At 42.1% G+C, this 22,562-nt stretch overlaps 2 protein-coding genes across 2 annotated transcripts in view; both read left to right on the top strand.

Moving 5' to 3' along the window:
• The window catches only part of LOC127590696 (protein FAM102A-like), a 31,647-nt gene extending 19,612 nt beyond the window's left edge, over positions 1-12,035 (top strand). Inside the window, exons 5-12 of the mRNA XM_052050132.1 lie at positions 4,242-4,358; positions 4,431-4,477; positions 4,570-4,733; positions 7,340-7,441; positions 7,603-7,798; positions 10,046-10,167; positions 10,427-10,496; positions 11,178-12,035. Of these exons, the coding sequence (XP_051906092.1) occupies positions 4,242-4,358; positions 4,431-4,477; positions 4,570-4,733; positions 7,340-7,441; positions 7,603-7,798; positions 10,046-10,167; positions 10,427-10,496; positions 11,178-11,223 (864 nt within the window). The 3' untranslated portion in view covers positions 11,224-12,035. The remainder of the gene's footprint in view (positions 1-4,241; positions 4,359-4,430; positions 4,478-4,569; positions 4,734-7,339; positions 7,442-7,602; positions 7,799-10,045; positions 10,168-10,426; positions 10,497-11,177) is intronic.
• A 2,776-nt stretch (positions 12,036-14,811) lies between these two features.
• dpm2 (dolichyl-phosphate mannosyltransferase subunit 2, regulatory) lies at positions 14,812-21,667 on the top strand. Its single transcript, XM_052050159.1, has 4 exons — positions 14,812-15,027; positions 18,073-18,162; positions 18,978-19,080; positions 21,301-21,667. Exons 1-4 carry the CDS (start codon positions 14,827-14,829, stop codon positions 21,354-21,356), a joined length of 450 nt encoding a protein of 149 aa, XP_051906119.1. The 5' UTR covers positions 14,812-14,826; the 3' UTR covers positions 21,357-21,667.
• The last annotated feature ends 895 nt before the right edge of the window (positions 21,668-22,562 follow it).

Here is a 22,562-nt window from a genome sequence, read left to right as displayed (position 1 = left end):
ACTTAATGGCCAAGCACTTCCCCATTTTAATGCTCTCATCAATATGGAATCATGAATCAGTTTTCTATGTGCAAATTGCAAATATTTACTGAAATAACAATTTCGATTTTCAATTTTACATGACCATTTTTCATTTGGAGCAGTTATTCACTCATAATCTCTCACACAATATTACGGTCCATCAACAACAGTGAAAAAAATATTTTGTCACACAACAGCTGCTTTAACAGCTTTTTATGGGATCAAAACTGAGCAACATTATAAAGTGCAGCTAGTGCAACTAGTACTCAGCCTATAGTGGATTTTAGCCATGATGATTCTGTTGGTCCTTCTTGCGCGGAAGTCTCTCTACGGTTTTGTGTAGATATAATTTCAGATGACTACACTTGGTTCGATGACAACACTGAAGACGGTTTATTTTCGCTAGGTCACCACTGCACCGCTGAACTTCCCGTCACTGTCAGACGAACACAGAGAAGCTCCACCTGCACTATTTATATGGACACGGAACACTGTAACCTTCAACACAAAATAGTTCCAAACAAGTAACAATCGCGTCAGTTGCATACATCTTTATACCTGTATGATCCAGGTAACTTTGGTCTTGTCAGTAGAACAATCTGGCAACTTTTTAAAAGTAAACTTTCCATTCATAAACTCTTTAAGTATCAGTTTTCGGTGTCTCGCGCTGCCGTGGCTGGCAAAACAAACGTGCGTGGACCTATGCAGCGCACTTGTTGTTTTGTTTCTGGTTTATTTATAGAGCAACGTAACATCCGCTGTTATATATATATAAAAAAAAAAAAGAAAATCCTCATTTCACCCCTCGAGTGGTGTCCGTCCCTCATTCAGCTCGGGTCCTCTACCAGAGGCCAGGAAGCTTGAGGGTTCTGCGTAGTATCCTTGCTGTTCCCAGCACTGCAGATTTCTGGACTGAGATGTCCGATGTTGTTCCCGGGATCTGTTGCAACCACTCATCTAGTTTGGGGGTCACTACCCCGAGTGCTCCGACCACCACAGGCACGACTGTCACCTTTACCTCCCAGGCTCTCTCCAGCTCCTCTCTGAGCCCTTGGTATTTCTCAAGTTTCTCATGTTCCTTCTTCCTGATGTTTCCATCACTTGGGACCGCTTCATCCACTACAATGGCTTTCCTCTGCCCTTTATCTATGATCACGATATCTGGTTGGTTCGCCATTACCATCTTGTCAGTCTGGATCTGGAAGTCCCACAGGATCTTCGCTCTGTCATTCTCCACCACCTTCGGATGTGTTTCCCATTTTGACCTTGGGGTTTCCAGTCCATACTCCGCACAGATGTTTCGGTAGACTATGCCAGCCACCTGGTTATGGCGTTCCATGTAGGCTTTCCCTGCCAGCATCTTACACCCTGCAGTTATGTGTTGGATCGTCTCGGGTGCCTCTTTGCACAACCTACACCTTGGGTCTTGTCTGGTGTGGTATATCTGGGCCTCGATGGCTCTGGTGCTCAAGGCCTGCTCCTGAGCAGCCAGGATGAGTGCCTCTGTGCTGTCCTTCAGGCCAGCCCTCTCTAGCCACTGATGGGACTTCTTGAGATCAGCCACTTCAGTTATGGTCCGGTGGTACATCCCCTGTAGGGGCTTGTCCTCCCATGATGGTCCCTCTTCCAGCGCCTCATCTTCTGTTCCCCATTGTCTGAGACATTCTCTGAGTACGTCATCCGTTGGAGCCTTCTCCTTGATCTATTCATGGAGCTTGGATGTTTCATCCTGGACAGTGGCTCTCACACTCACTAGTCCCCGACCTCCTTCCTTTCGGCTTGCGTACAGTCTCAGGGTGCTGGATTTGGGATGGAACCCTCCATGCATGGTTAGGAGCTTTCGGGTCTTAACGTCCGTGGTCTGAATCTCTTCCTTTGGCCACCTTATTATTCCTGCGGGGTATCTGATCACTGGCAGGGCATAGCTGTTTATTGCCCGGGTCTTATTCTTGCCATTGAGCTGGCTTCTTAGGACTTGCCTCACTCGCTGGAGGTATTTGGCCGTAGCCGCTTTCCTTGTTGCCAGTTCGAGGTTGCCATTGGCTTGTGGTATACCGAGGTACTTATAGCTGTCCTCATTGTCGGCTATTGTTCCTTCAGGGAGTGAGACCCCTTCAGTGCGGACTACCTTTCCTCTCTTAGTCACCATCCGACTACATTTCTCAAGCCCGAATGACATCCCGATGTCGCTGTTGTAGAACCTGGTTGTGTGGATCAGGGAGTCTATGTCCCTTTCGCTCTTAGCATACAGTTTATGTCATCCATCTAGAGGCCTTTCCAGTACCTTTTCAGTTTCCAGTCTTGGTGGGTCAGCTCTGTTGTTAGGACCCTGCCACTGAGCGTACACTTTCGCAGGTTGTGTTGCGAACAGCCTGTTTATTCGTCTGGCCTCATTCTCTTTCGTGTACCGCTTTAGGCGACTGGCCAAGGGTTGGAGCCTTTGTTTGGCAGTTTCGAGTGCTTCAGATATGGTCATCTGGATGTACCTCTCGGGTATCGGCCTTTTCATCACACCTCTCTGGGCCTCTGTCAATTGACTCACATCTTTCCGGGCCGCCTTGATCTTAGCCTCCAACCGTCTTTTCCATGGTGGGTAACGTATCTCATGGCTTCCATGGTTGCTCTTATAGCCCAGAGTCTCCAGGATCACTGATGCTGATCTATCACTATCAGCTCATTGGTTTCTGTGATCATTATGGTAGGGATCGCCCTCAGTGCTGCATTCACACTTTCTATGAGACTTTCAGATGGTACTTCACATAGCCGTTGTAATCGGTTTCTAGGTTGCCCAGCTTTCATTCTCGCCATGATCTTAGCTTTCAGGTCAGTTGCTGCCTCGCTCAGCATTTCATTCATTGGGGCTGGCCACCCAATCTCATCATCTGCATTCATTGGGGCTTGCCTCCCAATCTCTTGTATGACCTCCTCCTCTGATCTGGCAGCCTGGGGCCCTTCACCATGGAACCTGCGTTGTACCTCATCAATCTCAAGTTGTGACAGCAGTTGCCGCTTGTGGATGTTGGAACACTGAGCTGCTAGTTGTTTCGTGGTCAACCGTGACTGTGGGTTTCGAAGTAACCATTTTGCCCACATTCTCTGCATGTAACCCCTCTGACTAGGGTTGCTTGAGTAGTAGCATTCCAACAGAGCCATGTTATCGCATCTCGCCCATCTCCGCTTTGTTCCAGTAGCCCATTTTTCATCAAGGTGCTCTGGTTCCCCAGCACCTGACGCAGACCTTGTTTGGCCGGGCGACGTCTGAGCCGGCATGTCATTCGTTTTATTGTCTCTCATCATTGTATGAGGTAGGCATTAGCGTGAAGGATCTTGCCCAAGGACTCACACTGGATGGTGTTATGTGCTCATTTTTTGCCCCAAGCGAGATTCGAACTACCGTCTCCCGTATGCCAAACCGATGAATACATTTATTAAAAACAGAAAAAGTAAGTAACATATCAAGGAATAAGTATGCTTTTTTAAAAATTGTATGACGTATGATCACGACAGTCACACGTTGACTACGAAGCGAACTAACTTTGCCTCAGCACTGATTGGACAAGCAATGCAATGTGATCTTATGCAGCCAGTGACAGCCAAGCGGGCGTGTCATAACTAATTGACATGCTGAGTCGGGTGTGTCATACCTTACATGGCAGAGGCTCCGTCGAACCCCTGAGACCGATTCACCGAACACCTAGGGTTTGATCGAACCCATGTTAAGAACCACTGATCTAAAAGAACTGTGAGTGGCATCAGTATTGAATTCCAGAATGCATGAGTGAAGGTCATGGTCATCTGCTCCACCAGAATACCCCCAAGCTTCTTCATCAGTAAGAAGAATAGTAAGGGCGGTGAGATTTGCAGAAATAATACGGAGATGAGGCTAAACAATTCTGGGACAAAGTTTTCTGTACGGAGGAGACGAAGAATACCCTTTTTACCAAGGTGATGGAATAGCGAAAGCTTGGAGAATCATCTTCTCATGATTCTCAACATGCGAGCTCATCTGTGAAACTCGGTGAAAGTTTTGCATCTGGTTTGTGTGTGTGTGTGTGTTTTTCTAATGAGTTTCTTTTTGACTAATCTTCATTAGTAGCCCATGACGGCATTTGCAAAATGAGTGTACAGAAAACATTGTGTCTGCCAATTTTGGTGTCAGGATGTGTTCATCTTTAAGTGTTCTGTTGTTTTCTCTGATCTGCTTCTGTTATGGGGCCCAGCTGGGTTTTGCTGATCTGAACATTGCAGAATTTGCGGGCTCCGGTTCTACAGTTCGCTGCTGCATCCTGGAGGGCTATGATACAAAAAATACCCGCCAGGACAACTCAATTCTCAAGGTAAGTTACACACTCATTCAAAAGACAGCTCAGCAGATTCACTGAACCACGCATGTTTTTTCCATCTATTAGGTGACAATTGGGATGGCACTTCTGTCTGGGGATCCATGCTTTAAAATGTAGGTCTTTATTTCTGTCAGGCATAAATTCACTCCGGTTCCTTTAAAAATAATAATAATAATAATAAATTCAAATGCGGTTTCATCAACAGGCCTCCCAGCACAGCAAAATCTGTCTCTGTCAGAGATGAGGATCCTAACCTGCAGCTTGACTGTAAGGGTGATGATTGCACTGACGTCAAAATACAACCACTCAGCACAATTGTGGAGGGACATTGCGCCCATAAACCAAGACAGACATCGATTCGCAGCACAGGTAACCACTTATTGTGTGTATTAACATACAGTGTAATGTAGATTCTCATAGCCTTCTCCAAAGTGCTTGAAGTTTTATGTATCAGTCTGATTGCTGTCCTAATTTCAGCCTCACATTCTCAAAGGATGTGATTTAGCTTTAGTTGAAATGTCTCAAAAATTAAATAAAATAACATTTGGCGCCACACGGTAGCTGCTCGGTCAACTTTTGCCATGACCTGGTCTATGTTTCACCCAAATCTACCTGTATGATCATGCTAAATTAGCCTACTGTCAGCAAACTTGCATATTTCCATGTTTGTTGACACAACCTTACAGAGTGGTATCTCCACCCTCTTGCCACATACATCTGTACTTCCTGAAATTACCATATTTTCTGCACTATGAGGCACTCCAGATTATAAGGCGCACCATAAATGAATGGCCAATTTTAAAACTGTTTTCATAGATTAGGCGCACTGCATTATAAGGCGCATAAAATATAAGCTACAAAAGTGACTACGGTTATGCTGTGCATACAGTAGATGGTGCAATGCTAAAGGGAATACAATACAATACAATACAGCTTTATTTATATTGAATAAAACCATGCAGAAGTCACAAACACGGACATGAAACATATACCGTATTTTCACGACTATAAGGCGCCATTAAAAGTCTTAAATTTTCTCCAAAATGGACAGGACGCCTTATGATGCGGAGCGTCTTGTGTATGCGCTGAGTTCCAAAATCTGACTGACAGCCGACACGCTGTTTATATAGAGAAAAGGCGGAAGTGACTGTGGATAGGCATGCTGCAAAAAAGTCGGCCAATCAGTGAAGGGTGGGCGTGTATATATACATATGTGGAGAGGGAGAGCGAGAGCGAGAGAAGGCAGACGTGAGAGAGGAAAGGCATGCGGGGGAGAAATCCGCCAATGAGAGTGAATTGTGGGCGTGTAAGTGGACGCTAAAGGGACGCCCCAAGCAGGTACCAACACCTGTATAGAGTGTGGCAATGTGCATTGTTCCAAAACAACTTCGGTTTTGGTTTCTAAGAACCCCCGAAAATAAATTATACAAAGAGACACGCCTACGAAGCTCAGTTAAAACATCAAGCCATCGGTTATGCTTTTGGTATGCGTGCCCATCTCACAGCAGCGGTGAAAAACCAAGTCAAGCAAACGAACTCTGAGCTAGCTGTTATTCCCGGAGGCTTGACTAAAGAACTCCAACCGCTCGCTGGACATCGGCATCCACTGGGTGTTCAAAGTAAAGTTGCGAACGGCATGGGAACAATGGATGATCGATGGCAAACACAACTTTACAAAGAGTGAGAGGCAGCGCTGGGCGAGTTACGCCACAATTTGCGAATGAATTGTGGCTGCTTGGACGAACGTGTCTGCTTGCACTGTTGTTCAAGTTTTTGGCAAAGCCGGCACATTTCTGTGGAGCCACATGGCAATGAGAGTGACTCTGACAACAAGAGGGAACACTGCGTTTTTGATGGATTACAGGTACTTGCACAATTGTTCGATTCTGATACAGAGGATGAGGACTTTGATGGATTTCTGGGTGATAATTGATCGAAAAACCTGAGTACATTGTACGATGGCTAAATAAAATACAACGGAAATCAGTTTTGCTTCCGTTGCCTTTTTAAAAACGTGTTTTTAGCTTGTATCTGTATGTCTTGGCATGCTACCGTATGCTTCAAGCTAACGTGTTTTTAGCGTGCGCGCATGCATGCCGTATGTTTAAGCTGGCGTATCTTTTACCACTTTAAAACTGCGGCCAATAATACAGTGCGTTTTGTCTATGTCTAAAATACAGAAATAGCACCCATTAATGAGACTGCGCCCAACCATACGGTGCGGCGAATGGTCGTGAAAATACGGTAAAAAGAAATGGCTTTACAAAACAATAAATGAGAGACAAAAGTCATGAAGACAATTGGTTCAACAAAAAAAGCACACGAACCTCGTGGGGTCACATCCGCAAGGGGCTAAATATCCTTAGAAGTCTTGCTTGTCTCCTTCTTCCTTCATGTAGTCAGTAATAATCTATGCTTTTGGTATTATCTTCCTTTCATAATGGCTGCACAAAGTAGTCTCTTTGAGTGTGTGTTGGCGAATACACGTGTCAATTAGTGTCAAGCAGAACCCTTTTAGGTTACAATTGGTTCCTGCTCATAATCACCACTCGATGGCATAGGAACATGAACAGGGAAACGACTGAATGGGGAATATAAAGAGACTGTGACACCATATATAAGGCACATCGCATTATAGGGCGCATTGTCTCTTTTGAGAAAATCAAATGCTTTTAGTAGGTGCACCTTATATTGTGGAAAATACAGTAATTGAACCCATCTGTGGCCCTACATCTTCAGTCATGACTTGATCACACTTTTGTTTTACATTTTTCATGCCACATTTATTATGCAAACAAAGCCCGGCTCGTCTGGGCTTTTTGTTTTTCTACACCTCTGTACTCACTGCAAATCTAAGAGATATGGCACTAGTATGAGTGACTGTGTGGGGAGCGGTGGGACGTTAATCTTCATATTTTTATTTTTATGCAAGACTATGCGTAACGTTTTTTCCCACCAATATGTTGGGGCTTCAGGCCAGCATGGTGAGAGGGTTAACGTCACCAACCAAGATGATATCTTTCACACTGGTCATTTCCGCAACTCCAGCTTTGCCAGCCAGCATAGCAAGATATCAGGTCAGACAGTCTCCTTATTCTTGGATCGTCGGAAATTTGACTTGTGATGCTTTGTTGTGTATCATTCCTGTTAATACCACACGGCTTAGTCAAACACACAGTTTTATCAGAAATAAGCAGGGAAGGGGTTGTCCAAGGTCAAAGCTTGCCTCCTTCTCTAGGTTACAGCACAGGTCACTCGCGCTCCTCCAGCCTGACTGATCTCAGTCACCAACGAAACACCTCCTCCAGCAGCAACGCCTCATGTGGTTGTGTGCACCCGCATCCAACACAACCGCATCAGCAAGGAATTCCCACCAAACCGGAGAGACCCCCACTCCCCTCCGTGGCTACCATCATGTCTAATAGATCATCCAGGTAATCTTGCATGCTATGCTCTTGTAGCAAAAACAAAAAGAGATCTTGCAGAACATCAACCACATCGCTCTCCCAGAGCACACACTGGTACCACACAAGGGTTTGACTCCCAGGAATGTGTTAACTTCAGAATTCCTCCAATCTGCAGAGAGTGCCCATATTCGATGTGGAATTGAAGTTATGTGAAGCTTTTTTGGAGCTGTGGACGATAGGCATTTGACAATTTCAGACTATTTAATGATATAAATCACTTTATGACAGTCCTGTCACACAGTGCCATAATTCCATTTCAGTGTTGTAAGAGTTATCTGCAGCCTATCAGAATGTTTGTCACAGTCTTCGCTCAAGGCTTTCTTCTGTCTGACTAAAAATTCTTGAATCAGTGGCAGAGGCCATCAGTAAGGACTAGCACAATGGTAGGCTTAAAAAAAAACTTCACAAGAAACCGCTTGAATCAACACAGCTAACTATTTTCACAAGCTCAGTGCCATGTATAAATATGTTTTCACGTGATTCATCACATTATAAAACGTACAATGCAGCCAGGGATTGCGAAACAATGGCATTTTGCTTTTATTTTTTTTTACTTTTTATTTTATTTTAAACTCCTCCATACGTTCCAACACTCATCTATGGTCACAAGTTTTGGGTCGTGACCGAAAGAGCGAGATCCCCTGGATACAAGCGGCCGAAATTAGTTTTCTCCGCAGGGTGTTTGGGCTCTCCCAAAGAGATAAGATGAGAAGCCCGGTCATCCGGGAGGGGCTCAAGGTCGAGCCGCTTCTCCTCCATGTCGAGAGGAGCCAGATGAGGTGGTTCGGGCATCTGATTAAGATGCCTCCTGAACGCCTCCCCGGTGAGGTGTTCCGGGCACATACCACCGGCAGGAGGCCCCGGGGATGACTCAGGACACGCTGGATAGACTATGTCACCCAGCCGGCCTGGGAATGCCTCGGGATCCCCCGGGAAGAACTAGAAGAAGTGGCTGGGGAGAGGGAAGTCTGATTTTCCCTGCCAAAGCTGCTGCCTCCGCTACCCGATCCCGGATAAGTGGTAGAAAATGGATGGATTTTATTTTACGCTCTTAAAAAAAAATGTCACAGTTCAGAATGAACTTCATAGCGATCGGTTCCCACAAATGTAGAGACCAAATATAACTCCGTAACAAGAATATTTATTTACAAGACAAGAACAAAAGTGCATGGCAAAGTATAAACAGAATCGCTGGTCAGCAAGAACCAGGATTAAAACAAAACATTCCCAAAAAGCGCTTGAAAAAGGCAAAGAAAGATTTAAATTGGGAATACCAAATGAAATGACAAGAGTCCAATCCACTTGACAAAACAAAAGCGAGATCAAATGTCAAAACAAGGACTATACTTACAAAAACGCGGAACTAAGGGAACAAGAACGACTATGACGAGAGCGGGAGGTCGTGAAAACAAACCCTTGAACAAGACCAGCAAGGAGCTCAATAATCCGACAAGCAGCGGTCATCTTGTCAGTCCTAAATACATGGCTAATCAATATCGGCAGCAGGTGTGCACACTGATCATGACAAAAAATTTGCAATTCCTACAAATGTGGTCGAACATTAACAGGATAAAAAAAACACTCATGTAATGTAATATGTTTATCCTTAATGTCATGATTCGGTTTGGACCAACAGCTGCACACCTGTTGGTCATTATGTAATTAGTTGTATAAAAGGACTCCTCGCCCGACCACTCATTGTCGGGTCATTGTTTGTTTGCTCGTCCTATTTGTTTCTGTCATGGTTCTGTTCTAGTTTTTTGAGCTTCAGTCATGGTTTTGTTTGATACTTAGGATTTATTTTGTTGTTACGACTTTGTTTGTTTAAGATTTAGTTTTCTGTGTTTTATCAATACACTTCTTCAAGTACACCCTGCTACTCCTCTGCCTGCTTTTGGGGGTCCACCACCACCTTGCAACGTGACACTTAAGATCTCGATTGCAACTAACAACATGCGGAAGCTAACCAGTCAGTGGTTAGCTGGGTAGCTTATGGCTAACAAGCAAATGGCCTATTTATTTATTTATTTGTTTGTTTGTTTGTTTGTTTGTTTAAATAAATAGATTTTTATTTTATTTTATTTTTAGTGACGGACTCCAAAGTTTCAGACCATTCAAAGTTAATTTATCGCCGTAAAGTCTGCTTTGGGGCAAACATCAGATGTTGGTTAATTCAAAATATTTCAGATACAATCAATTTGTTGTGTTGCACAGAAGGAAGAACGGCATGATGGAGAGACAACATAGCTGTGTGGACGATACCCGCATTGATGCTGATGACATTGTGGAAAAGATTGTTCAGAGCCAGAATTTTTCGGACCGCAGCAACAATGAAGGTTCGGGCACCAGCCTTTTTTTAAGCGATTGAAGTTTACTTGAATAGGACTGAGTTAATATATTTACATTTGTTTTTGTATTACTTCCTGTGTTATCTTAACAGTTTTTGTAACTTTTTAATTTTTGGTATCTAACTAATACACTTACGGATAGCCAGGAAATGCAGACTGTTTGAGTGCTTATACTTCATTTGCTGTTCACAAATAAAGGGCAGTAATAAGGATATTGAAATTAACATTGGGTTTTTTCCCTCTCCAGACAGCAACTTGAAATTGTTTGTCAGCAAAGATGGGACCACGACCCTTAGTGGGGTGCAGCTCACCAACAGGTACAGTGCTCAGTGTTTTTTTCCCTACATCACACCAAAATCTCCCACTATTTAACCGTTTCAGGGACCGCGATCACTAGAGTTGACAGCTATTCATTCACATGTTGTTTTCTCTTATATTAATTAATCTTAGGGCGGCCCGGTAGTCGGATGGTTAGCACTTCGACTTCACAGTGCAGAGGTAGCGGGTTCAATTCCAGTTCCGGCCTTCCTGTGTGGAGTTTGCATGTTCTCCCCATGCTTGCGTGGGTTTTACCCGGGTCCTCTGGTTTCCTTCTACATTCCAAAAACATGCATGGCAGCCTGATTGAACACTCAAAATTGTCCTGAGGTGTGAGTGTGAGCGCCGATGGTTGTTCGTCTCTGTGTGCCCTGCGATTGGCTGGCAACTGGTTCAGGGTGTCCCCCGCCTACTCCGCGAATACAGCTGGGATAGGCTCAAGCACCCCTGTGAGCCTAGTGAGGATAAAGTGGTTGAATGAATGAATGAATAATTAATGTTAATGTCACAGCTGTGCATCAACCATTACAATGGACATTTATGTGTGTTGCCATCCACTGCCATTATTTATTTCATGCCTAAAGACTAATAAAAACACTTGAGGAAAAAAAATCATGATGAAAGTTATTGTTATTTGTGCATGAAAGGGTTAACCAAAATGCACACTTTTTTCTTCACAGAGTAACACCAGGTGTCTTTGAAGCTGTGGTCATTGAGACACATTAAACGATGCAACATCCCGTGTGCTGCAAGACAAGCTGGATTCTCAAACTTCTGAATGTAGGGGGGATTGTGTACAAGCGTGTACAAGACTGCCTTCAAGGACACACCACTTTTAGACTACTATGATATATCGACAGTGCTATATGTTGTTGCCTTTCATGCAGTCAGTGCAGGTTTGAATCTCTGACGGTGCCTGTCCCAAGACTTGGATGAAAAATGGGTGGGTTGCATCAGGGATGGAATCCGGCGTTAAAAACTCTTGACTCATGATGACTGAACAACTCTGATAGATGGAACGGCAGCATAAATGATGTAGTGGCGACAGAAGTGTACTCTAAATGTAAAGCCCAAGTTGGCGCATAGAGAAAGATAAATGAGCACATCAGCCTGAGGAGCCTTGTGGAATGTCAGAGTTACTGTATCACATTTATATCAAATAACCAAATTTGACGTTGGAATATATTTCACTCATTTAATACTGCTTGTGCAAAATAACTAAAATCAAATGTAGCCGTTGTTTCAAATTGACAGTGTATTTAAGCATTTTGCTAGAACATAATTTTGTCAGTCATAATTTTCTCACTGATTTTTTTTTCCCAATGACTTCAAAATCAACAAATGACTTGAACGCCTGACTCAGTAGAACACTGAAGAAATTATGTTTTTTCAGTCCTCCGGGAGTTTGTACACGCATACGATTTCTATGTACAGTAAATTGCACTTCTTTCTCATTAGGAAAAAAAAAGGCAATCTTATCACATTCAGGCGATAAAAGGAACATATAAATTGAATTCTATATAAGGAATTAAAAGCAAGTGTTGAATCAGGCAACTTTAGTTTTGTATGATCGTACAAAATCCAACATACAACTGGCCCCAAGCTTTTATTCCGATCTATATTGTTACGTGATCTCTGTGTTTGTTAGCTGCTTAAACAGTTTTGCACACATCTAAGAGGATTTATAGAAAAATCTCTTAAAGGCAATGCACATGACATGTTAAATGGCCAACATGTTTTTATCTTTTATTCAAATGTCTATTTTTCTCAAAAGCTCATATGGCATGCCATATGTAAAACTCTACTGTTGTGTACTGAACGCTCATTGAACCAATCGCAAATGAGACCGTTGCTTTATATTCCATTCCATTCGATCTTTGCATTGGATTTATTAAGTAAAAAAATCTTTCGCATACAGCCAAAATGTTTAATTTCATGGTGACTATCCATCCAAGTCATGCGGGTGTACCACTACACCATCGACGACTTGTGATGATCAGATGTTTTTCTTTGTTAACGAAAATCAGCAGATTAACAATTGTTGGCAACGATACTAATGTTATGTTTATAAGAACATTTAGCTGTTGACGGCCAAGAGCAATGGTGTCAAACTCATTTTAGTCGCGGGACAATTTGGATTTACGTCTTCCCTTGGAGGGCCGTTATGACAGGGAAACCACAATATTATTACTTGTACACAACAAATTACTAGGTTTGAAATCAGTCAAGTCAATTATAATATTTTGTTCAATCATTGTTCAAGTTGGGCAGCCCGGTGGTCCAGTGGTTAAGCACGTCAACCTCATAGTGCAGAGGTAGTGGGTTCAATTCCACCTCCGGCCTCCCTGTGTGGAGATTGCATGTTCTGCCCAAGCCCGTGTGGGTTTTCTCCGGGTACACCGGTTTCCTCCCACAATCCAAACACATGCATAGCAGGCTGATTGAACACTCAAAATTGTCCCTAGGTGTGAGTGTGAGCGTGGATGGTTGTTTTCTCTGTGTGCCCTGCGATTGGCTGGCAACCGGTTCAGGGTGTCCCCCGCCTACGGCCCGAAGACACCTGGGATTGGCTCCAGCACCACCCGCGACCCTTGTGAGAATAAAGCGAATTAGAAAATGGAAGGATGGACCTAATAGTTATTCATAATTTCTTTTAGCTGACTGACTGAACACATGATCAGAAGCTGAAGTTCCTCATTCAGTTCAACCCTTTCATGCACCGTGTCATCCGATAACATGATAAACTGTCCACTGTAGTAACCGCTGTCCTTGAAAGGGATAATGTGCATGCTAAATGAGGTGTCCACTGAATTTTGCGGGTGTCAAAAGTTGTACAGCACTAAAAGGAAAATGAGAGATGTCGATGGGGGGTGCAGTTATAGGCCACTCAAATAAGGACTCATCATAACAATGAGACACTAATGCTGTGCCCTATTTCAGTGCCATTTTGCCAAAAAAACACCCCCATTTTTTGATGGCTGGCATGTAGTGCACTTGTGTTTTTCATTCCAAAAATAATTTCACAAGCGGATAGTAATATTAACTTGAATTGACATTGCACTTCTCTTGACAGTTTGCTCTGAGTGATGCAATATGTGAGGATGTAACACGTTTATGTAACAAGAAAATCAATATTCTCTTTTTCAACTGTTTGTGCAAACTCTGCTCTTGTCACATCGTGTACAGAGCTGCAGTGACACCCGTCTAATGGCTGGGACACCACAAAGCTTTCAGTGTACCAAGATTGTCAGTGTAAACAATGGGCCTTCCCTCCACTGGACACATTTGTGTTTACTGACACTGTCACTTTGTTAGTGAATGTCAGTCTGGGTGTGCAATGTAGCCCATACGTATTCAATTCTGCTTGTGAAAGTCTTTGCCCTGCTCTGGGTTATATTGGGCAAATATGATCCAGTCAGTCCATAAGCAATAGACCTTACAGTAGCCACTGCTTAGGATTTGTTGGAGGAATTGAAGAGAGAAAAACACGACAAACACATTTTTGTACTTTAAACTACTATTATGAACTTCTGCGGCCAATAGAAATTTGGGATGTGATTTATGTGACCTTTGGGGCTATTTCTTGACCTCCTCATGAAGATGACCCAAAACATGATGACATTTACTTTAATTCTAACCTAATGAGGTAATCTAGAAAGATTACTGATTTTGTCACCACAGAGAATCACTATAAACTCTGCGTTGTAGTTTCAGACCAGCGGGCTGGTCTTTTTTTTTTTTTTTTTTAATGTGAATTGAAAGATGCCGTAAAATGAGATGAAACGAGAAATACTGTTTTCAATATTTACAGTTGGTTTCGAGGGGAGGGGATTCATTTTTTGGTGAATTGTCTTGAACTACCGGTAGTTCTGATATTTACGTTTTCCTCTGTACTTGATTGTTTATACTCTGTGATATGATTTACCTTTTGACAACTTTATTTTCTGCACCGAGTGATTAAAGTTTTTTGAGGGGGTAACATGACATTGGGAAATAAATAAACAACGGTGATATATTGCAGTTGTCGGCTGTGACTCAAGTATTAAATTAAACTCTTACCTTTTTTGAACGAGAAATTGACATGAATGCAAAAAAATGCCCCCTCTCTACATACTACATAACAAGATATGTAGTTAAACTTTGATGAAACATTGCCGTACACTGTTTGCAAAAACTTCTTTTGAGTTGCGATTCATGATGAACCTAAAATGTACGAGTCCTAATTTTACAACTCACGATTCTCTAAGAAAGGGAAAGTAAAATTTAATTAATCTGTAAAGATGATCGAGAATTTGAGGTTCAACCTTATTTTTTACCCGAAAGACCAAAATGGCAGGCAATTGGGCCACCGTGTACTGTACAGCAGATTCGTTGTCTCGTTTCTTTACTGTACTTTCAAATATTGCCGGCGCTTTGAGTATTGGCCAGAGGAGGGCAGCAGATATTAGCAATCGTATCCCAGCAGCTAGATTTACGAAACAGAAGAAGACAACCAGGAAGCGTCTGAAAATAATACCTGTCAGGAAAATGGTAAGAAAATTAAGACAATTTAATTCAACCTGTTTATAACGCTGGTTTATGATACATTTTTGGGTCTCCTACGACCATAACATTGGCTTCATGTTGGTTAGTCGAACACGTGCTTTTCGGGTAGTCTAAGGGAATCTTCGGGTTTAGTTTTTGGTCTTGTGGGGGGTTCACTTCGTAATGGGATTACAGTAGTTGAATTAACATCTATTTTGGCTTTTAGACTCAATTTGGTGAATACTCTGTTGGAAATTATTGGGTGAAACAAATTCAAAATGTGCTACAGCTTTAGCGTCTGGTTATTATCTTGACAATGTGTTTATGGAGTGGAGGATTTGTATATAGTAGACTCGTGGAACTACACTGTATTTTGTATTTTGAATGGTATTCTAAAAGTATTTTGGTTATTCTGAGATGTAATGGTAACTGAACATGATCCAGTTTTGTGTGGCGGTGTATTAATGATGAACGCAGTACTGTGCTTAATCCTCACAAGGGTCTCAAGGGGTGCTGGAGCCTATCCCAGCTGTCTTGGGGCAGTAGGCGGGGGACACCCTGAACCAGTTACTACCCACTCGCAGGGTACACGGGGACAAACAACCATCCTCACTCACACTCACACGAAGGGACAATTTAGAGCAGAGCTGGCCAACCAGTCAGAGACTAAGAGCCAATTTTTTACTGTGTTACTGCAAAGAGCCACACACACAGACACACGACCACGCACTCCCGCACATATGCATGCACACCACGATGAGCACAGCCTGAGCGCCCAAACATAAATAAAACTTTAAGACACAAACACACAATTCTACCCCCCTCCCCACATTTCCTCCTCCCACCGACTTGGGACCAGTCTGCTGGCTCTCGGTGGATTGCGATCGACGTATTGAACACCCCTGCCTTAAAAACAGAGGTAAATCGCTGACTAGCTTAGCACTTAGTGCCGTTGTCTGCGCATGAGCGTTGATTCAGTCATCTGATTGGTCACCCTCTATGTCAGTCAAGTAACAGGATTGATGATCGGCTAACGTAGTACGTTCTGTCTATTAAGCACCATTGTTTGACTGGCAGCGCCATCGCCGAGGCGTTTTCGACAATTGTCGTGTGAAAGCCTGAGAGCAGCATGGAACCAACCAAAGAGCCGCATGCGGCTCGCGAGCCATAGGTTAGCCACCCCTGATTTAGAGTGTTCAGTCAGACTGCCAAGCTTGTTTTTGGAATGTAGGAGGAAACCGGAGTACCCAGAGAAAACACACGCAGGCCTAGGGAGAACATGCAAACTCCACACAGGGAGGCCGGAGCTGGAATTGAGCCTCTGCACTGTGAGGTCGACACGCTAACCTCTGGTCCACCAGGGTGCCCCAGTACATTACTGTTTAAAAAGAAAAAAAGTTGTCCGAACTGAACACAGCATACATTTTTACCACAATACCGCAAAAGTTCGAGCACATTTATATCACTGACCGAAACAAACCAATGATCATAGTTTTTCAATTGATCTAAGGACCTTTGAGCCAAGTCACATTTATTTATATACCGGGAGCCCTTAATCTCAAATAGTCTCAAAGGGGTTCACATGCCCACAGTTGACAAATATTAATTGCATTCTCTGACCTTCACCCCCAGGAGGGCAAGAGAAAATCTAAAAAATGGAAAAAATGAGAAACCTTAAGAAGCGGCCACATATGGGCGAATCCCACTTCAATGATGGCCAGGCTGCAATGGATGCTGAATGGTCAATACAGTATTTGACAAATATTGTACGGTCCACTGTTAGTCAGAATTATATAAAAGTCAATTTAACAAGATGAAAACTAGTGATGGTGAGATGAAGCTCTTTGAAGTGTGGAGGCTTTCCATACAATTAGTCAGACTCATGTGGCCAGGCTTCAAATAAGATAAGATATCCTTTATTCGTCCCACACTGGGGAAATTTACAATGCGGTTCAATCCCCTCTGGCACCACCAAGTGGACATAACTGCATGCAAGGAAGAGGTTTTCTTGTGCTTGGTGGAGAATCTGTGCTTGGTGGTTGCACCATTTTGGCAGCACATTAAGATTAAGATATCCTTTATTTGTCCCTCAATGGGGAAATTACAATCAGAATTCAGAAAGGAAAAACGCTGGGTAGGGAGAGGGAAAAAAATGCGTACCAGCACTGATTTTGATTGGGAGGAATGCCGACACTAGTTGACTGTCGGTGCTGGACAGCCCTGGGGTGCTTGTTTTTTTTTTTTTTTTGCACCTGTAATGGGCAGCATTTTTCACAGGTCCGGTTTGTTTAGTGGCGATGTTGCTGCTGTTGGACAGTCTGCGTTGGTGTGGTTGGATGGATGGCTTGTGGAGCCAAAGATGAGGAGAGAGGAGAACAGCGCGGATGCGTATTTGGAACTGACAGTCACTGCTTGGAACGGATTTACATCGGACAGGAGAAGTGAAGCAATTTCTTTTTTTTTTTTTTGTCAACGGATGCTATAGCTTCTTGTTTACTTTCAAATTAGCTTGTAGCAGACGTGTGTACATTTTGAGCATGATGTCTCTGATCTACTCATGAAAGGAGACTTTAATTCTCTCCTCAACAACTTTTAGCTTAAATTGTCCTTGAAGTTGGTGCGTATAATACCAATTAAATATTTATATGGTTTCACAATCATAAAGAACCCTCAGAGGGAAACCATAACTATAATATGACCTGCAACAACGTTTTTGACACACCTGCGACACCATTTGTCCATTCATTTTTAATATTACTTACTTATCCTGTTCAGGGTCACCGTTCCCAGCTGACTTCGGGCAAAAGCCAAAGCACACCCTGAACTGCTCACCAGTCTGTCCCGAGCCACATTTATAGACAGACAACCATTCGCTCTTACATTCACACCATTACGAAGCAGGAGTTGAACCCACGCTGCCCTCACTGAAGTCACACGAATGTATCGCGACACCATTAGACTCTGGTTACACCATTACACAGTGTTTGTTTGTTAGTTTGTTTTTTCTCTTTGTGGAAAGTCATTCTGATGACTGTGCGACTTTGTTTCCAGGCTACCGGAGTAGATCAAGCAGCAGGCATGAGTCTTATTGTCTTCAGCCTCATGCTGTTTACTTACTACTCGATCTGGGTCATCGTTCTGGTAGGTTTGGATGCTTAAGTTCTACTTCAGTGCAAGTTTTGTACGTACTCTAGTTAAATACAACCAACCATTCTTCTCTGTCATAGACTATATTTGGTGTGGTCCTTAACAAATAACTGAATTCAAATCAACAAAGTCGTAGAATGCCATTTTCAAATTGCAAAGGCTCCATTTTGGTGAAAAAAATGCTTCACTTTGGTTGGTTGGTATGAATTCTTTTTATATCTACAGTGTATATGTACTTGTGTACATTATTTATTGTTTTATATAGTGTCTGATAACTTTAATAAGGTTTAAGTGCAATCCAGGTCTTTGGGTTCATGAATAGTTGAAGTGATAAAACCGCAGATTGGTTTGCAGTAGAGTAATCTAAATTACTGATTTGCTCACTTTTATTTAATACACACTTGTTTGATAGTCATTATGTCAGATTGTCACAGCAAATTTAAAAGAGCATTGCAAGCCAGCGCTCAGTAACTTAACATGCGAAGTAGCTAAACTGTATCTCATATAATTTAGTTCCAGTTTCCTTTATTTTACCGTAAGTCTAACGTATAAAACCAAATCATTTATATAAAACAACTCGGATTGGCTACTGTAATACAAATGCATTTATTGCTTGTGTTTGTTGAAAAAAAAATGCACGGTAAGAGGATATTGCAAAAAAAAAAAAATTACCTCTGAAATTGCATTTTGCGGAAAAACGCATCCGAATTTGATTTTTGTTTTTCAAATATCGTTCAGACCTAATTTGTTGTCCAAATGATCTCCATTGTTTTGTTTAATTTGTTGTTTGATATCTTGCCATTTCCCAGCCTTTCGTGGACAGTGATCACGTATTACACAAATATTTTCTGCCACGGGAATACGCGGTCATTCTGCCTGGTATCGCAGCTGTACTACTGCTCCTTTGTATAGGTAAGACTCACACACAATGTTCCTACTAATACACAAATATCACACCACTCATTTGATGAAACCAAGTCGGTGTAAAAAAAAAAAAAGTATTTAAATACACACACACCGTATTTTCTGCACTAAAATACGCACTGGATTATGAGGCGCACTTTCAATGAATGGCTTTTTTGTCATTTTTTTCACACATTGGACGCTTCACATTATTAGGCGCAATCTACAATGTTTCCACTAGATTCTCCTTCCATTCAATTCGAGAGGCGTCAGTTCAACTTGAGAGGCGTTCATGACCGCCTCTGAAAAACGTAAATTAACTATTACTGTACTTAAACGAAACTACAAAAATTGAAAATAATGCATCAAAACAGAAAATCAAGCGAGGAAATCACAAAAATTCTATATCACCCCTAAAGAATTTATTTTGTGATTTCCTCGCTTGATTTTCTTCGTGGTTTCTTTGAAGTAATAATTAATTTACATTTTTCGGAGGCGGCCATGAAAATGCCTCTCGAGTGGAACGGAAGAAGGCACGGAGACGGACAAAGACGTACAGTACCAGTATTTTTCAAGTCTTATTTTAAAAAATAAAATAAAACCACAGCTCTCCTTTTTTCAACAAATACAGGTGAGTCTTTGTCCGTCTCTGTGCCTTCTCTTATTCCGTTCAACTCGAGAGGCGTTCACGACCGCTTCCGAAAAACGCATTGGCATTTCCTTGATGATAGCGTCACGACTACTACGATCAGATGTCAGTAGTAGTTATTTATTCCTTTGTTGTGTATTCACAAATGATGAAATCACAATATAAATTCTGTAGGGGTGGCTATAGAATTTATTTTGTGATATCCTTGCTTGCTTTTCAGTTTTGATGTATTCTTTTCAATTTTCGGAATTTCATTGAAGTAATCATTAGTTTATGTTTTTCGGAGGCGGTCTTGAACGACTCTCGAGTCGAACGGAAGAAGGCACGTAGAAAGACAAAGACGTACCTGTATTCGTTGAGACTATTTTTAAAAAAATGAACACCACAGCTCTCATTTTTTTGGAGCTGCAACAAAAACGTATTTAATAAAGCAGCGACACAGTTCACTGAACCAACAGGAAGTTATAACATTGGAAGCATGTCTCCAGGAAGGAGCCATCTTTGAGTCAATGCATTACCGTAATGACCATACAAAAGACGCACCGGATTTTAAGGCGCTCGGTGAGCTTTTAAGAAAATTGAAGACTTTTTGGTGTGCCCTATAGTGCGGAAAATTCGGTGTGTGTGGAATATATATATATATATATATATATATAAAATATAAATAATTGGATGGGAAGAAGGCGCCTGAGTAGGCAGCCTTCGGTAAGTGCTCTTCAAGAGCCTTGCTTTTTTGGTGTTTTTGTCTTTTGTTTTGTCACATGCTGTTTGTTGTTTCATCGTGTGGACCTGTTATGGACTGTTTTCAGCGTTTTTTGGCCACGCCGTTAGTCAAAGGAGACGTATCTGTGCTTGGTGGTTGCACCTTCTCGGCAGCACGCGTGTACCAGCACAGATTTTGATTGAGAGAAATGTCGGCGCCATTGACTGTTGGTGATGGACAGACCTGGGGCGCTTGTGTTTTTTGCGCCTGTAATGGTCAGCATTTTTCACAACCCCATTTTGTTCAGTGGATATGTCGGCGCTGTTGGACAGTCGGCGTTGGTGCGGCGGGTGGATGGCTGCTTAAGTTGAGGATGAAGAGAGAGGTTCGTTGGCGCAGAGCGCCGATGCGTATTTGGAACCGAAAGTCGCCGCTTGGAATTGAAATGGATTTCCATGCGACAGGAAAAGTGAACCAATCTTTTTTCGTCAATGGATGCTACCGCTTCTTGTTGACTTTGAAACTCAGCTTGTAGCCGACGTGTGCACATTTTGAGCATAACGTCTCTGATCCACTGGTTAAAGGACACCTTGATACTCTCCTCTTTCATCTCAAACTGCTTCAAACAACAAAGCGTGTGACGGAAAAGTGGTTAGGACTGCACGACTGTCCGTTTTATGTTATGTGTTGTATTTATTTATTTTACTTTATGTGAACTGTTTTGTTAAGCGCTTTGTTACAGCTGCCGCTGTTGTAAAAGCGCTATATAAATCAGAATGTATTGTATGTGTATATATATGTGTATGTATATATATATATATATATATATATATAATTTAATATTTTAAAATGAATGCCCTATCTTTCCTATCTACAGGGGCCTTTACCGCTGTCATCCTTTGGAAGAATCAGAAACCCAAAAAAGTGAACTAATCTCAAAATGGGACTGTTGTTGCTGAAAGATGAGTGTGGAACTGTAAACCTCTCGGATCATTCCCTTCATTCTCTGCCAGTGGCTCCTTAATAGATCACAATCCAAATATGTATTTTTGTAAGTAAACAAATAATCCAAAACTCAACTTTAAATTTTAATCCTCTTCTGAATCCAAATGGACAGCTGCTGTTTAAGGGCAAGGACATAGAATCATGAACCCTTCAAGCAATATTCAGCTGTCTTTTCTTGACTCTATACTGTATATGAGTTTTGTTGGCCCCTTCGGCCGAATTAAATAATGTATTGACGATTTCTGTCGGAATGGTTGCTTTTGACGGTCTTTATCCGGGATGGACAATTGGCAGCCTGCGGGTTGCACCTTCATTTAAAAAAAAAAACATCAAAATTCAAATTAAAGGTCAAATAATAAACAATTATCACAGGCTCTTATGTGATTTGAAGACCAAAAACAAATTTTCATAAAAAGATTGACTTTCATGTTCTTATTTCAAGCTAAAAAAAAGCTGCATGACAAAAGCATACACCAAAAGGTGAATAAGTAATATCTGTTTGTTTATTTTTTTAACCAGGAGCACAGTGGCCCCTAAACCGAAACTTTAGTGGTGCAAGTTGGACATTTAGCGGTGCACACTGTGAATAGACATAGAATATTTTGCCATTTACATAAATTTTCATTATATTGATAAATAGATAGAAATGTGCAGCAGAGGTTTCTCAGAAACAAAAATATTCAAGAAGAATAATTTCAAAAAAGAGAAAAAAATAAAAAAATAAATGGTTGGACATGTGCAAGTAGATGTCAAATTTACTTGGACTATCTTAAACTTAAGGGGGCACAGTCTGGAGCCCTGAATAGACCAACTTTGTATGTCATGCATCCTTTTCCATCCCCAACACTGGAGAGTCCCCCATATCCATATGTAAGACACCTGTTGCTACAAACAGCAGCTGTGGCAAGGAAGAGGAATCCACTCATCAACTATGGCGACGATGCCCCTCTCGACGAGCTTGTCCGTCTTCCGTCAGGCAGTCTCGCGCCTCTAAGGACCCTCCTTAGGTGCCTGCAGTGATTCAACAACAGCGAACCTTTTTACCAGTACAGCAAGGTGTTCAACCCATCCCACCCTGCTTACAGTATCTCTCTTATTCCTCACACATAAGAATTTTAAATTTTGATTTTAGCA

The sequence above is a fragment of the Hippocampus zosterae genome, chromosome 18 (assembly GCF_025434085.1).
Source record: "Hippocampus zosterae strain Florida chromosome 18, ASM2543408v3, whole genome shotgun sequence".
NCBI lineage: Eukaryota > Metazoa > Chordata > Actinopteri > Syngnathiformes > Syngnathidae > Hippocampus > Hippocampus zosterae.
The sequence above is the reverse complement of the archived record's forward strand: the minus strand, read 5'-3'. Positions and strand labels throughout refer to the sequence as shown.

What these genes read in the sequence shown, in the direction of transcription:
- dpm2 (XM_052050159.1), top strand. Translation starts at nt 14,827, where the DNA reads ATGGCAGGCAATTGGGCCACCGTGTACTGTACAGCAGATTCGTTGTCT. An exon ending in TAATACCTGTCAGGAAAATG is followed by an intron (nt 15,028 to 18,072) that starts GTAAGAAAATTA and finishes CTTTGTTTCCAG; the next exon opens with GCTACCGGAGTAGATCAAGC. An exon ending in CGATCTGGGTCATCGTTCTG is followed by an intron (nt 18,163 to 18,977) that starts GTAGGTTTGGAT and finishes GCCATTTCCCAG; the next exon opens with CCTTTCGTGGACAGTGATCA.